Source organism: Cetorhinus maximus, chromosome 4, assembly GCF_964194155.1.
Source record: "Cetorhinus maximus chromosome 4, sCetMax3.hap1.1, whole genome shotgun sequence".
Classification (NCBI taxonomy): Eukaryota; Metazoa; Chordata; class Chondrichthyes; order Lamniformes; family Cetorhinidae; genus Cetorhinus; species Cetorhinus maximus.
This window is the reverse complement of record NC_135882.1, coordinates 119,642,574-119,660,461: the sequence shown is the minus strand read 5'-3', so window position 1 is coordinate 119,660,461 and position 17,888 is coordinate 119,642,574. Positions and strand designations below refer to the sequence as shown.

The window sequence follows — 17,888 nt, the reverse complement described above, 5'->3', positions numbered from 1 at the left end:
AGGCTGCCTGCCTGCAATCTGGCCTGTTTCCTGTTTTTGCATCATTAATGAGGCGGAAAGCAGAAAACCTGCCATTGTGCAAGGTCAGGAAAACACCACTTTTCCCACCCACCACCGCACTTAGGGCGCAAATGGGAAAATCCCACCCATGGTCTCCAATTGCATCGCCTGTGCCATTCACAGACACATCTGCTCTCCTCTTTCCCAACCAGACTATGGGAATGCCTTGATATGGACCTATTTAAATTCAAGGGGAAAGTATTTCCCGTCATTGCGTATTATTATTCCAGCTGGATAGAGATGCAAAAGCTACATGGCGTCACCTATGAACCGTTCTAACCTCTCTGAAGAGAATGTTTTCCACACACAGCATTCCGGACATTGTTGTCTCTGACAATGGGCCACAATTCACCAACAAGTGTTTCTAATCCTTTGCAACATTATATGGATTTGTCCATGTCACAAGTTCGCCAAAGTACCCTCAGGCCAATGAAGAGGCCGAGAGAGGGATACGTATCATTAAAGACCTACTCAGAAAAGGTGAAAACTTTGAGATAGTCCTGCTCAGTTATCGCTCCACACATTTGCAGAATTGTTTCTCTGCATGCGAGCTTTTGATGGGCCTCAGACTAAGAGCACAACTTCCTTTCTTTCCCCACACATTGATGCCAAATGTCACAGTAGAAGACCATGGTCGTGCCAGACGAAGGGAAGAAAGTTACAGGGTAGGTCAAGCCCACATTTTCGACAATTCTGTTACCAGAAACTTAGCAGAAATAGATTCTGCTGCTAAGCGCACCCTACAAAATACCAGTATCCTATACTTACACCAAAACATGAATGTATGGCACTATGGATAGAAAGTCATAGGCGGAAAATGTAATAAGCATTCATAGCACACCAGGACTAGGTACATCAGATGTTTTATTATAATAATGCCAGCCTGCTGTATTATTGCACAGTGGGCAACACTAAGGGCAATTTTTTTCTGCTCCAGAGACTAAGTAGGTGGCAGGTGGGATTAGCGGTGAGTTTCCTGCTGTTCGATGGGCTGTGTTCTCATGCCTGATCATCTGCTTGAAATTTCATTAATTATGCATAGGCATAAGAGTGTGAGTTTGGAGTGAGCTGAAGGTTGACTTAACCTGGCAGTGCGGATGAGATCATTCAGCCTCTCCCTGCATCGAATGGCATTTCTCTGGCGGTTGCCCACAAAGCTGACCTCCTTCATGACCACCTCCCAGGCTGGTAAGATGAGGTTGGTGGAACTCTTGGATCCATCCCTGGGCAAATAACTTCCCGGTGTTGGCAGACACCTCTAATTAGAGCCTCCAGGGAGCCATGGCTAAACCTTGGCACACTCTTCTAGTTCCTTGGGCCATCACTGGAACTTCTGATCACACAGTTGGGTTGCAGAGAGTAATGTGTGTGTTTGGGTGGGGTTTAAATATGGCGCCAGGAACTTTGACCCCCATGAGGTGAAGGTGTTTGGCTGAATCAGAGCCCACCCCACCACATGATCCAGCTGTGTGATCAGAAGTTCCAGAGAAAGCCCAAGGAACAAGAAGAGGCTGACGCAAGCCCCCACTCGGTGATCGCCTTCCTTTGTGATATTCACGCGATGTCCAGCTGACTCATGTTAATTACTCGCCCTTTGTCTAACATTAGGGACGTAAATTGTGTCAACCTTCTTATTGAAAGTGACTGCAAATTGCACTAGGAAGTGATATTTATTAAAAGACACATGGGTGATGCATTGGAAGTTTACCACTCATCTTGTCTCATCATGAAATAGCTGTCTTCATTGTTTGTGCCAAAGCAGAAGACCTGCAGCCATGCTGGTGTCTCCAGACATGTGTGCATCTCTGTGGCAGCAAGAAATGTCTCATTCAGGTGGCCATGGCTACATCAAATCTACTTGATGCAGGTTTTGGGCTGGCATGCTGCCTTTCACTTCCCAGGACAGCTACAGCTTTGGCTGCTGACCTTTCCAAAGATTAGGGCCTGGTGAAACATGAGGGTTGGAGGTCCAAGGCCCAGTGCTGACGTTGCTCTCGATGTTAGTGGTTGTAATGGCCTTTCAGATCACTGGCATGTCACTAAAGGACAGGAGAAATGCTACCAGAAAGCCGTTGTCATCCCCTAGAGCTGTGTCTGCGCCTCTCGCCTTTCCCTGATCCAGCTTTCCAGCTGAGACGCTACCTCACAGATCTAAGTGACCAAGATGCCACCTCAGCTACTTGACATCTTAACCCCACAATGTTTGGAAGGAGCTTGAGGGCATCCAGGTTCAACCTTACCTAATGTATTCCTGCTATATCTGATCTGGTTTACTGATTATACCTAACCTGCACTTTTGGAATGACTGGATGTCCTTTGGCCCATTAGCCTTGCCAATTGCAGAAAGCACGTTAGAGGCTTTCATTGATCATCTTGCAGATATCCAGCGGCTGTGCTCCCTTCATGGTTGGCTGCATCGCCCATTCTCACATTCCCCTCTGTTAGTGCTCAAACTGATTGACTTCATTGTGAACCCAATGACTCCTGAAGTCTCAAGTTAAAGTGTTCCAAATATCAATGGTTCCAATTGCACCTCCTCAATAAACTCTTCCTGAGTTCTATCAGCTCAGACTCCATTTCCATGTTGTTACTTGTAGTAATTATGGTTTTATTTAGTGTATAATGTACCTTTAAAGATAATACTTGTTAAAGAAGATCATATGATCTGTAATAACCAATAGGAGAGTAGCGCAGGCTACCTCAGCAGTCAGTGTAGAGATAGAGTTGGAGTTGAAAGCACATGTCTAGTTGCTGCTGAATATATTGTAAATAAACTTAATGCTTCCACCCAAGAAGTATCTGCAAATCAACTCTATCAACAATAGCAGCAACTCGGACACCCTTACAACATTATTCTAAGCAGTGTGGGGGTGCCCCATGTTAGGGCCCCTGAGTCCAACCATGGGCCCCTCCCACACTGCCCCCCACCACCTCCATTGCAGATTCTTCTCCAGTTTTGATTTTAAACTGCATCATAACTTCGGGGTCTCAAGATGGTGGTGCTGCATTTGAGACCAGATTCGACCCTCCCCCTGTTAGTGTTTGGGTCCCCCAATCTTCCTGGAACCTCACAATGTGCAGGTAGACCCCCCTCAGGTTATCCTCCAGCCTCCCACAGTAACCCTGGATCCCATTGTCATTGCAATAGACATTCCTGCCCTTCTCCCAGAACCCATCAATGTTGATGTCTCAGTGCCCTATGTGGACCTCACCCCTCCCCATCTTGAGGTTGTGTACACAGTCACATACAGAGGTGACCCCCCTAGGAGAGTTTTGAGCACCCCACCATTACACTTTCCCCATTTACAGGCTGCAGATGCCCCCCCAACCATGACCATCTGCAGTCCAGTACCGAGCCAGACAATCCCATCACCACCGACTGTGAGACTGTGACCACGTCCTGCACACAAGCTGTTCCTGATCCCCATTGAGTACACAGGCCTTGCCCCTCCCTGGAGCGGGAACACGGTGTGCGTGACATGCATAGCCCTGTAGCATGGCCCACGAAACCCCAGGACAGCCTTTAAACTCTCGCCCTGACTACAGGCTCTACAGAGCCCCAGGACTGCCTTTAATCTCTCACCACGACCTCTTGGTAACAGTCCAGGGACTATGATTATCTTTCACTCAGCTCTCTGGCTCCTCAATGAATGATCACAAAACTGTTTCTCTTCCATCCCCGCTCCATGAGTCTCTGTCCAACCCAACCCTCTTGTTCTACACTAACCACCGCCTCCCTCACTTTCGTAATCTAGAATCTGTGTGCATCCCCTCCCCTTCATGCAAATCGAATCCCACCCACCTCCTTTTGTGTACATTCTAGTATTTCATGTCGGGGTCCAGCTTCCCCGCCCCCAATCTTCTCTCTGCCTGCCATCATTCCCCATCCAACCCACCCAAACACCCTTCACCCTCATGTCTCTGTCACCTCCAACTCCACCCCCACCGACCCAGGTCACCATGCCAGTCTCTGTTTTAGAGTGTAGCCCTGCCTGATACTCGCAGGGCACAATGCTGTCCTGCCAGAGTAGCGCGACAAGCATGGTGAGCAGCCCAGCTCAACGACCTAGGCAGCCACAGTGAGCAGCCCCATCATACACTCCCACCAATGTGGGCTAATACTGGCATCGCTGGGGAACTGGTGCAGCGCCGTTGCAGGTAGTCTTTGAATGTTGCACTCACCTTGAAGTCACAAGTGAAGTGAGGGTGGACAGCTGCACGCCACTGATATCTGGTCGTGATTTAAACTGGTCTAATTTTCCACTGGGGGGGGAGTGGCGGCATGTATCTGGGAGTGGAATCGTGATTCCAGTAAATTGCATTTTTAATGAGTATTCCTGACATGCTAATACATGCAAATGGCGTTTCCGGCATGGAATTAGCAGGAAAGTTGATCCACCATCATCCTGCCATGAAAGTGGCGAGGGGGAAATTCCTACTCATTTTTTCTGCTGGCGGGTATCTGACTTTTGTCCTCATTCTGACTTTTGCACTCCTGCCAACCATGAATCTCGCTGCTGGTGGGCCCAGAAAATCCTGCCCTAGAACTTAGTGCAATTTATCATTCACATCTAATACTCCAGAAAGTAGGAAACTTTGACTCCAGTTTTAACAAAGAATGAAAAAGGCAGCCTGCAGTTAGGATAGAGTACAGGAAATTTTACTCTGTATCTGTTGGAGTTACACTTAAGCTGGGGATATTTGCCACTGAAACTGGATGATAAAAATGAAAAATGTTCTGCTCCCAATTACCCTTCTTTATTTGATGAACACAAAAAATCATAAAAAGCTAAAGTAAAACATGATTTAATATAAGAACATTAATTTTATGATTTACACATTTTCTTGTTGTTCAGGCTGATAAAGAAGGAATGAGAAAGAATTATACACAATCATCAAAATTCAAGGTAAGCTTTCATTTAGCTGTGAACATCCAACTAATTAGCAAATAAGTTTTTGGTTAAGTTACCTTTTCAGATTTAACAGTATGCTTCCAGATTTAAATTCTGTTTCCACAGCTTGATCTGGCATCAGTAATCCCATTTGATTTATTCTACCTGGTGTTTGGCTGTAATCCCCTGTTTCGATTGAATCGTGTACTTAAGGTAAATGCACTTGTATTATTGGTTTCATATTGGAACTAATTTTCATGGACTGTGTTAAATTTAACTCACATGTTGTAGGTGTAAATCTCATCTTTTTTGCTTTTCTGGAGTCCTCATAATGTGTCTGGATTGCAAAGAGTTGGTGAGATCTATAAATCATATTCAACATGTTTAAAGTTTGACCGTCTATTGAATAAAATGGAATGCATGATCTTACGTCATTCAAGAGGGAAGTGAAAATATTGGAAAAGTATTACACAAGGGAGTGATATGCTGTAACCTTTTATTTCAATTAACTTATTCATGTAAAATCTCAATTCTCTTCTAACAAAATTCAGTTTATTTCTGATAATATACAAAATATTTATATATATCACCAAGATAAATGAGTTTATAGGGCTCTCCTTTTTAATGTTTTCTCATCATTGTCACAACTCACTGGGGATAATGCGCTGTAATATCACGCCCCACTGTTCCCCAAACCACGACAAATGTGAAAAAGTTTGACCAAACCACCAGATTGCCTAACTGTTTAATTTAGGTTAACAGAATACGAGCACCAGGTTCGTAAACTTAATAAGTAAATAACTGTTTATGGAACAAACTGTCGTTAACCAGTGGCAAAAGAAAGAAATATGAACTACTAACTTCTAACAATATAACTTAAACTCTACCCCTTCTTCAACCCCTATACACAAACACACACACAGAAACACACACACACATAAGACACACAAAACATGGATTTTAACGGTGAGATGAAACAGTTCAGTATCACCAATCCAGAGTACAGGATTAGCTGGGTTGATTTTGATTGATGCCTTCCAAATTCCTTGCAGTTTGTTGTTGATGACACGAGGTGGTCTCCCAGCACTTTCAGTCTGTGGTTCACTGGTTGAAAAACTTGCTTTTCAATGGGCTGAATCTTCAACTCGGTGAGCGGGGGCGGGGCCCGCCAAACTGTCAAAGGCTCATTAAGGCCTGTTAAAAAGCAATTAAGGCAATCAGCTGAGCTGTCCGTCCAGCCTTAAGGTTGGTGGGCAGGCAAAGAGCCCAGGCAGCCTTCTCATTTTTCAAGGAACCTCATCCAAGGGCGGGATGAGGTTTCATGAATGATTTAAAATTTTCAGAAAAATTTTTATTAAAATTAATGCACATGTCGCAGCTCATGTGACAGTTCCACATGAGGGGACATGTCATAAAAAATTTTTCAATATTTTATTAAACTGTTTAAACTTAAAACTAATCTCCCTGAGGCACCTCTGTTGGCCTGCCCATGTAAAATGGTGCGCCCAGCCAATCGGGGGTGCCAATTGGCCCGCGCGCCCGCCCGCACCCGACGGGGAGAAAATTCTCCCCAATGTCTCTACCCCTTTTCCTCTTGACATGGGTTTTCAGACAAAGCAGGTTACAGAGATGTGAGGAATAGCCAGCTAGCTACTTTGGCAGAATTACTGGAATCTTAAAAGCATAAGAGAGAGAGGTTTTAGGTCTTCCCTCTTTGCAGGCTATGAGCACTATTGCTTGCACTGTTACCACACAAAACCCTGGTCACCTGGTCATGAACAAGTTAAAATGCTGTCATCAGGCAGTTCCCCTTAGTCCACGGCTCCTTTCAGGCACCATCCAGTTCTTTTATGGCACACTGTTCCAGGAGAGCAACATTGTAGATATTCCTCATCTTATTCCAGTGAACATGTCTTTCAACTGCAGCCATGGTAGTTTTTAAAGCCACAGTCCAATTTTAAAGCCACAGTCCAAGAAAAATAAAAATAGGTTCTTTACATCCTATCAACCCTATTAAATGAAAGTAAAGTGATAGGTTTTTTTTTGCTGCCCCTTTTCCTAATGTCACATTGTGGTGGGACTGTATGCAATATACATTTCTCCATAAATTCAATCATTGCCGAACTGAAATTGGCTGAGAGGGATTAACTTGAATTAATTGTGCCAGATTTTCCTCCAGTTTAAATTGAAGTTTTCTGAAGTGCTTTGACTAATAGATGGAGCAGGGGAGGAATGATAGAGCTGGCCAATGATTTGAACTCGCAGAGAGAGAAATTCAACTAGTCTTGCTCACTTTTCAGGCATAAGATCCTCATTGAGGCCTGCAAATGGTCAACAAATCTTATGAGTTACGCTGGCAGTTCACCAATCTTAATTAAATGAGTCACATATGCCAATTTTGCACTTGCCTCTGTCAGATAGTATTGGGCACATGTTCTGACCACACCACACATTTTTGTACTAGTACCGGTGCTGATTGAACTTTCCCCCATATGTCAAGACAATCCAGTGTTCAGTTTCTGGAGTGACTACAAGTATAAATAAATATTAACTTCTGTACATAGAGCATTATATGGTGCCTATCAATACAACATACCAATTAACAACACCTATCGCTTGTAGATGACCCATCATAGAGTGACGATTTGCTGATCTTTCTTTGACAACAACAGGATCCACAGCAAGCTTCTAACAGCCGAAAGCAAAAGATAGCAGGAAAGCCACTCACTGACCATTTCACAGCCTGTTCACCACAACTAATGCCTTCGACACAACTTGACAATAGAGGACAAAGAAAAGATGTCATGCAGATATTGAGGAGTAATTTTAAACCCCAGAAAGGGCAAGGAGGAAGCAGGGGTGTTAAATATGTAAAATTCTAAAACCTGATTTCCAACCTATCTCCACCTCAGCCACTTCCATTTTTATCAGAGGTGTCTTGACAGGCAAGTGACTGATCCCAGGAGACGGGTCTATCAAAAGATTTTTTTAATGAGTTTGCATGCCTCCAATTTAACTTTTAAAGCTGTCGGCCAAGTGACCACAGCTTCAGGAATCTGGGAGCTACAGATTGATTCCTGGGATAAAGTAGTTGTTTTAAGAGGAAAGATTGAGCAGGTTGGGCTTATGCCCATTGGAGTTTAGAAGAATGAGAAGTGATCTTATTGAAACATATAAGATTCTAAGGGGACTTGATAGGGTAGATGCTGAGAGGATGTTTCCCCTTGTAAGGGGATCTAGAACTAGGAGCCACTGTTCAAAAATAAGGGGTCCCCAATAAAGGCAGAGATGAGGAGGGATGTCTTCTCTCAGGGGATCATTAATCTTTGGAATTCACTACCCCGGAGAGTAGTGGAGGCTGGTCATTGAATATATTCAAGGCTGAGTTCAAAAATTTTTGATCTACAATGGAGTCAAGGGTTTCGGGGAGCAGACAGGAAATTGGAGTTAAGGCCACAATCAGATCAGCCATGATCTTACTAAATGGTGGAGCAGACTGGACTGACCAAATGGCCTACTCGTGCTCATATTTCTTAAATCCTTATGTTTATGTTTGAAGTTTGCATGCTGCCTGCTGCAGAATTAACAGATGAGTGTTAATCATGCATTTTGATCCCTGTGCCTGTTTTCGGACCTTATCCAATTTTCCTGCATTAACTTCTGCCCTGGGTCTGGGCACATCTCCAGCATAACTACAGAAGGAGGGCCAGATAATTGGGCAGAACCTGGTTCTACCTTAATTCTCTTCCCAAGGCCCCATAATGCTTGAGGAAAAAGGTAATTGATCTTAGAAGAGATTGATGACATTTAGAAGCTTGCTCTGGTCTTCCTTTGGGGTAAAGGGGAAATATTTCATACTTGTCTGCACTATAGAATTGGGCTGTGCCTTCTAACATCAGGCTTAAGTGGCAAGTAACATTCGTAGCACACATCAACATCCTGGGGTCACCACTGACCAGAAATTTAATTGGACCAGCAACATAAATAACATAGCTACAAGAGCAGGCCAGAGGCTGTGCATTTTGTAGTCAGTAGCTCACCTCTTGGCTCCCCAAAGCTTTTGCACCACTTATAAGGCACAAGTCAGGAGTGTGATGCGATTATCTCCACTTGTCTGGATGGGTGCAGTTCCAACAGTACTAAAGAAGCTTAACGCCATCTCAATAAAGCAGCCCTTTTTTGTTGGCATGCCATCCACCACCTTAGCATTTACTCCCTCTGTGACTGGTTCAATATGGCTGCGGTGCGTACTACCTATACAAGAAGCAAATAAGGCTTCTTTGACAGCTGTTCACGAATGCCAGTGATGTCCACGTGCCATGAAAGAATTTAAAAAACCTCCCAAACCCTTGACCACAGCTACCTAAAAGGATTAGGGCAGCATGTTTATTGAAAGATTACAACCTTCAAGTTCACCAAGTCACCCAGCACCCTGACCTGGAAATATATCCATTTTGATTCATCATTATTGTGCCAAAACCTTGGAATTCCCAGCACTGTGGGAGTACCTGCACTACACAGACTGCAGAGGTTCAAGAAGGCAACTCACCAACTCCTTCTCTCAGGTATTAGGGTGACCCATAAATGTTGGCCTTGCCAGCAATGCCCACATCCTGTGAATAAACAAATAAGTAAATGGTTAGGATTTTAAACCCAGTGAAATTAAATCCAAAGTCTTTGTTACCCTGGGGGCAGAGTGGGGACCAGTGAATCATTTTCATTATTATCAAAATGAAAAAGAAGTAATTTGTTTTTAAAAATACTACGATTAGAATATAATGAGTGCACATTAAAAATGCATAAAGGTCTCTCATGAGCAGAATATCTACCTCAAACATGACTTTCTTTTTCCAATTTTCTCCACATTCTTCCCCATTTTTGAACATTCTGACACATCTTTGGGTTTACCTCCACAGATGCCAGCAGCAATCTGTTGCCTTGGCCATATGGTACTGTTTTATATGTGAATATAATAGGCAATAAATAATGACAGTTCATCTGTCCATGGTAAGCTAGAGCCTGTCTGCATCTAAAATCCACATTTGCATACCTTTCAGCAAAAGTGATTATAGTCATTAGGAATGGGAACTCTATCTAATTTTCTTCACCCTTAGGCCAACACTCTGAAGCCAAATAAAGCACTTATACTGAAGAGCATATTTGTAGGAAATGAGAAGTGCTTAAGGTGAGGTAAAACTACTAAGATCTAATGCACGTTTGACTCATACACCTCAGCTGTAAAGCCAAACTTTTGATTGAGATGTTCAGGATCTGCTTTTGCACGAATATTAGCAACTAGAGCAGTAATGATACCTTACAACAGTCACTTATTTGGAAAATATGGGCTGAACTTTGCATCCCACAGGCGGGCGCGCGCCTGACCCGATCAGGTGTAAAATTGCACGAGAAGATGTCGGACAAGCGCCGCAACATCATCACACACTCATGCGATATTTTGCTTGGCAGGTGCGCGCTAAAGTCGGAAGTGCGCCCGCCAAAAATTAAGAGGGCAATTAAGCCCATTAATGGCGCAAGTGTCTCTGAATTTTCGTGGCCCATCCAACCTTACAATTGGTGGACAGGCGAATCAACCAGGTGGCCTTTGTATTTTTCATCAAACCTCATCCAAGGGCTGGATGAAATTTCCATTATGAAATAAAATAAAAAGGAATTTTTTTTTATTCATTCATGGAAAGTGGGCTTCGCTGGCTGGGACAGCATTTATTGCCCATCCCTAGTTGCCCTTGAGATGGTGTTGGTGAGCTGCCTTCTTTAACCGCTGCAGTCCATGTGGTGTAGGTACACCCACAGTGCTGCTAGGATGGGAGTTCCAGGATTTTGACCCAGCGACAGTGAAGGAACGGCGATATATTTCCATGTCAAGATGGTGAGTGACTTGGAGGGGAACTTCCAGGTGGTGGTGCTCCCATCTATCTGCTGCCTTTGTTCTTCCAGGTGGTAGTGGTGGTGGGTTTGGAAGGTGCTGTCTAAGGAGCCTTGGTGAATTACTGCAGCACATTTTGTAGATGCACTGTACACACTGCTGCTACAGTGCGTCAGTAGTGGATGGAATGAATGATTGTGGTGCCAATCAAGCAGGCTGCTTTGTCCTGGATGCTGTCATGCTTCCTGAGTGTTGTAGGAGCTGCACTCATCCAGGCAAGTGGGGAGTATTCCATCACACTCCTGACTTGTGCCTTGTAGATCTTGGACATGTTTTGGGGAGTCAGGAGATGAGTTGCTCATTGCACGATTCCTAGCCGCTGATCTGCTCTTGTAGCCACAATATTTATATGGCTAGTCCAGTTCAGTTTCTGGCCAACAGTAACTCCCAGGATGTTGATAGTGGGGGTTCAGTGATGGTAATGCCATTGAACGTCAAGGGGCGATGGTTAGATTCTCTCTTGTTGAAGATGGTCATTACCTGGCACTTGTGTAGCGCAAGATTGCCACTTGTCAGCCCAAGCCTGGATATTGTCCAGGTTTTGCTGCATTTGGACATGAACTGCTTCAATATCCGAGGAGCCACGAATGGTGCTGAACATTTTGTAATCATCAGCAAACATCCCCACTCCTGACCTTTTGATGGAAAGAAGGTCATCGATGAAGCAGTTGAAGATGGTTGGGTCGAGGGCACAACCCTGAGGAACTCCTGCTGTGATGTCCTGGAGCTGACATGACTGACCTCCAACAACCACAACCATCTTCCTCTGTGCCAGGTATGGCTCCAGCTATTGGAGAGTTTTCCCCCTGATTCCCATTGACTCCAGTTTTGCTAGGGCTCCTTGATGCCACACTCAGTCACTCCCACCTCAGCTCGGGAGTACAACTCTTTTGTCCATGTTTGAACCAAGGCTGTAAGGAGGTTAGGAGCTGGGTGATCCTGCCAGAACCCAAACTGGGTGTCAGTGAGCAGGTTTTTGCTAAGTAAGTGCCGCTTGATAGCACTGTTGATGACCCCCTTCCATTAATTTACTGATGATTGAGAGTAGACTGATGGAATGGTAATTGGCTGGGTTGGATTTGTCCTGCTTTTTGTGTACAGGACATACCTGGGCAATTTTCCACATAGCCGGGTAGATGCCAGTGTTGTAGTTGTATTGGAACAGCTTGGCTAGGGGCGTGGCAAGTTCTTGAGCAGACGTATTCAGTATTATTGCCAAAATATTGTCAGGGCCCATAGCCTTTGCAGTATCCAGTGCCTTCAGCCGTTTCTTGATATCATGTGGAGTGAATCGAGTTGTCTGAAGGCTGGCATCTGTGATGCTGGAGACCTCCGGAGGAGGCCAAGATGGATCATCCACTCGGCACTTCTGGCTGAAGATTGCAGCAAATGCTTCAGCCTTATCTTTTGCACTGATGTGCAGGGCTCCTCCACCATTGAGGATGGGGATATTTGTGGAGCCTCCTCCTCCAGTGAGTTGTTTAATTCTCCACCACCATTCACGACTGGATGTGGCAGGACTGCAGAGCTTAGATCTGATCCATTGGTTGTGGGATCGCTTAGCCCTGTCTATCATCTGCTGCTTATGCTATTTGGCGCGCAAGTAGTCCTGTTTTATAGCTTCACCAGGTTGACACGTCATTTTCAGGTATGCCTTGTGTTGCTCCTGGCATGCCCTCCTGCACTCTTCATTGAACCAGGATTGATCCCCTGGCTTGATAGTAATGGTAGAGTGGGGGATATGCCGGGCCATGAGGTTACAGATTGTGTTCGAGTACAATTCTGCTGCTGCTGATGTTCCACAGCGCCTCATGGATGCCCAGTCTTGAATTACTAGATCTGTTCAAAATCCATCCCATTTAGCATGATGGTAGTGCCACACAACACAGAGGTCAAAATCCTCTGGGCACTAAGAGACCAATGAGCCCTTACATGCAGCCTGGAAATGCTAACAATGAAGCCCCGAACAGAGATGAAGCCACCAAGTACCAATAAGCAAACAGCAGCAAACTATCTCCAAAACTCCTCACTACTTACAATGGCAATGCTGCTGACCCTTTTTATCCCACCCCTGGATGAGGTTTATCAAAATGTCAGCTGCCTGCCTGCCCGTTTTGCTCATGCAATGAGCGCAAAATTGCACGGACAATGTGAAATCTTGGTCAATTGCCTTTTTAATGGCCTTAAGTGGCCTTTAATCGATGGTAGGTGCAGCTCAGACACCCAAGCGCACCTGCCGACTGAAATATCGCATGAGTGTGGGATGATGTCGGGACACTCGCCGGACGTCATCTCAAGCGATTTCACACCCAATCAGCATAAAATTCAGCCCCATATTATGTTTCAATCAACACAGATAATGTGGCTGGATAACAATAGGATTGTACTTCAAAAGTGTCTCATTGAATGTGAAGCACTCGGGGGCGGGGAATCGTCCGTGTCCACTGGCATGCTCGGTGGTGTGAGTGAACAATATGGTGAGAAGGCCGAAAATCAGTTTCACGATGACGTGAAACAAGTTTGCGATCATCCACTCAGCCCGTCAATGGGGGGCCATGTTTCCCGCCATTGGACATCGAGAACCTCATTGTAATACATCTGCATATCATTATAAGGCTAGCCTGTAGGACTCATCCCTCCACACTGGATCATCCGCCCATGTCGGTGTGATTGCACACCGACATCTTTCACAACTGCACATAAGTGATGTGCACCTGGTGAGCTGCATTTCACTCAGGACTTCAAGGTTTGTTTGCCCATCTTGCTATGGACAGCACTCGCGGCCATCAGCACCAGGCTTCACAGACAGCACCACAGCACTTTTAGGGGGTTTCACAGGCAGTTCTCTACCTACAAGACCAGTCATAAGGCTATGCACAGCTGCAAGGCTAGGGCTTGCTTGGGGAAGGGGTAGAAGCAGCCTCAGGCAAGGGAAGAGGCTACAGGGTAAGGGTTGTGCTGAAGAAGAAGGTATCCCAGTGTGTGTGTGGGGGCACATGTTGACTTGTGCAAGTGGCCCCAAGATAGTGAGGGCTGAGGAGGAGGTCTCCAGAACAGATGAGGCCAGCTGGAGATGTGAGGGTGTGTGTGAAAGAGTGAATGGTGATGTCCCTTGAGCTGGCAATGAGTTAGATGTCAGTGAATGTGTGATGGGCTTGAGTGTGAGTTTAGAGTGATGAAATGGTTGCATACCCTGGCTGCACGGATGAGATCATTCATCCTCTATCTGCATTGGATGGCCAACCTCTTCTGTGCAGCATTGGCACTGATCACCACTGCCATCGCCTACCAAGCCGGAGTGGTAATGTTGCTGCCTCACCTGCGGCCAAAGCAGGGGTAGAGGACATCACAGCGGGCCCCCAAAGCATCCAAAAGGCACTCAAGGGACACGTCACTAAACCTGGGGCTGCAGTCTTCTTGCCTTTTGAGGCCATGTCTTATTTGCAGCTGTCCTGGGCTGGAAGCACTGAGAGGTGCACGCGCAGCTGTACTTTTAATGTGATGCCCAGCATGATGAAGCAGCGAGGTAACAGTGTGGTGGGCGAATCGGAGACTGCCCGCCATGGAAATGGCGTGTTTCCCAGGAATGCATAATTAATGCGGCGGGTTGGGGACAATAGAGTGTGAGAAGCCGCCATTGTGGCCGGCTGGTAAACGTCATTTTACCCGCCCACTACTGCACTTAGTCCAAACCTGGGACAATCCCACCCGGGACCTCCTGAGAACGTAATAAGCTGCTTTAAAATTTCAAGCTCATTCTTTATAATAAATAATAACAGTAATGATGAAACCTCTCCATAACTAAGCATTGCAGGTACCAGGAAAAAAATGTTGAAATAGAAACATTCAGTATGCTTTTTGTTATGTTTCTTGGCTTTTATTTCCCCCAGTATTTAACATTCTTTGAATTCAATCATCGACTTGAGGCGATGATGGAAAAAGCCTTTATATACAGGTAAGCAACCATTTAGATGACAAAATCAATGTGTGATTCGTGTGAAAGTCTTTAGTAATAAAATGCCATGTTTATTGAACCTATGTTAAGAAATGCAGTAGACTTCTGCTTGTAAGAAACGATTGAAATTTGTCCTTTTCTTTCGTTAAAATAAATGATGCACATTAGTTTCTTGTTGTGTAAATGCTGATATCAGACACAGTGTTGAATTATCCACTGAATATATCTTTTCAAAGCTGCTAACAGAAATCAGCTTCTGTTCACCAAGCACAGAAAAAGACGTCACACATAAAATAAGTATTAGAGAGTTTAAGGCTACAGTCTGCCTCGATCTCAGGCTGCCTGTGCTGGCCAAGATTAGACTAAATTGGTGCACACAGCCACTTCACAGTTTCTTTAGTATAACCTCACTATACCACCATCTCTAACTGAAATGCACCTAATTTGTTTTTGAAAGCTCAACATTGACCCACCAGCTGCAGTATCATAATCTATGTGCTGCATACTTCAATGAGTATTCTAAAAGACTGTGTAGTTTACCCAGAATCATGTGCTGAGATTGAGGTCAAGGGACTGTAGCAATAAGTTAATATTAGTTTTATTCTTTAGTTGACATTTCACTGCCTTTGCCTGAGGAGTGCAAACTAATTTCTGCAAGCCACATTTACATTTCTGTGCCAGGTTTGTAATGTATAAAAAAAAAGCTATTGAACACAAAGTAGTGAGAATCGCTAGGCGCTAGGATTTCAATTGCAGCTGCATACAAATCAGCCCAGTTTTTCTGTTTTTGTGTCATTGGGGCACATCTTTAACATGATGGAAACCCCACCCAACACGCAGGTGCAGCCTCTTGGCCTAGGCCAATTTTCCAGCCTCAGACCATTTGGATAATTTGAAGGGCTCATTGTTCTCTATTGCAGAGATTGGCTGAGGACGCCTGTCAGCAGCACTGTATGGCTGGTGACTTCTGTGCTGCCAGCTGAAGATTGCCAAACAAAAATAAAATGCTTTACATTATACATCACCCAGCAAGTCTGGCAGGCAATTAGAGGATATAAAAATGGATGTAGACATGGAGCCCATCCTGATCCATTTCCAACTTCTGCCCAATTCTTCCAAAAATCTCAGGGGGATGGGGGCAGGAGAACCTTCCTGTCATGTCTTTTCCCCTTCACTGAGCACTCAGTGACAGATCAGAGCCATACCAAAGTCTCTCCCCAATAGTGGATAAAAGGTCAAGTGGTCTTTCCTGACAGTTCTCAGAGATGTCCACCAACAGAGAGGCAGATCATAGCACCCACTGCCAATATTGAGTGATAGTTTCCAAATGTTCTCCCCAAAACTGAACGGCATACTTCAGTAAAAATGTTGAGTGACAAAACTTGGTGTTCTTCACCAAAACAGGATGACAAATTCCAGAACTCGGGAACTCATAAAATTTACCCCTATAAGGTCATAAGAGATTATGTTGAGGCTTTATAATGCACTTAAGGAGATGAAAAGGAAAACAAAACATGCTGACAATATGCAAGACATTGACAAGAAAGGAGAAAATGGCAGGTTCATGGTGCAATCATTTGTCACACTGAAACTGAAAAATAAGTGAGCATATGTTTTTATAACCAGAAGTGTGAGACTTTCTCAAATCCATCTGAATTTAATGGGAAGACATGATTACCATTTTTAGAATCCATTTTCCGATCACAGCCAGACAGATTGAGCAACTGTGGCACCAGGCAGCAGCCGTGGAATATGGAGGCTGTTGGGAGGGAGAGATTGTGAGGTCATCAGTTGGAAGGAGATGGAGGGGCTCGGAGAACACACAGGAAAATTGGAGCTAGTGGGGGAGGGAGGTTGGGGATGTGAGCGAATAGATCATGGGGTGTGGTTTGCCAGGCAGAAGATCATGGCCCATGGAGAACAGTGTGAGGGGATCAGTTAACAGGACGGAGAGCCTGGTTGTGGAGGGCAGTCCAATTACTGGACAGCGTAGATTGGGGGGAAGGATGGGTAAAGCACTCCTGCACTTCCTGGTTCACAAGCAGTGCTGGAAAGACAATCCTCATGTCCCTTCAGCTGCCAGGATTCCCAAGGCCTAAGAAACCAGGTCAGCCAGTGCTAAACCTGAAACAAAGATGCTGGGTGAGATTTATCTCACTCAAAACCCATTCACTTGGACAGAGTTAAAATCGGGCCCAAAAGCAGGCAGCCTGATTAATATATTTAAATACCTGCCTCCTGAGAGTGGCTGCCCATCCCTCTGTGAAAACTGGAAGTAAGTGGATTTGAGGTGGTTTGAGTTCAGGTTTGAAATTTTTAACATTTTAACTTCCCAATTGAGTCGAACCCACCCGCTCTGGGTGTTTAAATTCACTCTCAATGTGGGCTTCAATCCTTGACTTTCATCAGACCTAATTCTAGGTGTACAGTGCATTCGCAATAAGGTGCCGCCCCAATGAATATATCACAATCTGACAAAGCTTTGATAATGATATGAGCTACTAAGTTAGATAGCAACCCTGAAAGCCATACTACAGCTACTTTGTTGCAAAGCAAGTGGGTTCACCATTGATACTAACTAGCACATACATTTCATTCTGCTTTCAGAATTGCACGAACAACAGGATACCTACTTTTCCTACTGCATATAAATGCTTGTATTTATTACTGGGCTTCAGAGTATGAAGGCATTAACAGCACTAAGTGGGTCTACAATGGCAAAGGAAATAGGTAAAAGTTTCCTCAGATACCGTTTGAGATTGCTGCTGCAAAACGAAAAAGAGAGCAATTAGCACAGCATTTGCACGATGCATAATAGCACTTCACTTTTTCAAGCCCAATGATTATATTTTCATACCAACAGACAATAATTTCAAACTTTGGGAATATATGAGTGAGTTTTAAAATTCAAATCTACTAATATTCTGTATTTGCTGCCTCCCTCCCCCTTACCTGCGGTCCTCAGCAAATGTGCTGTTCCTTGTTGCTCTTGGCTGCTTACCCACTGCTCACTGACCCCGGAATTATCTCCCAGGGA

At 44.7% G+C, this 17,888-nt stretch overlaps 1 protein-coding gene across 1 annotated transcript in view; it reads left to right on the top strand.

The window, feature by feature from the left end:
* LOC144680090 (cyclic nucleotide-gated channel beta-3-like) overlaps nt 1-17,888 on the top strand; it is a 183,730-nt gene that overhangs the window by 102,543 nt on the left and 63,299 nt on the right. The window contains exons 7-10 of the mRNA XM_078541235.1: nt 4,917-4,967; nt 5,079-5,165; nt 14,787-14,851; nt 17,459-17,581. Of these exons, the coding sequence (XP_078397361.1) occupies nt 4,917-4,967; nt 5,079-5,165; nt 14,787-14,851; nt 17,459-17,581 (326 nt within the window). The remainder of the gene's footprint in view (nt 1-4,916; nt 4,968-5,078; nt 5,166-14,786; nt 14,852-17,458; nt 17,582-17,888) is intronic.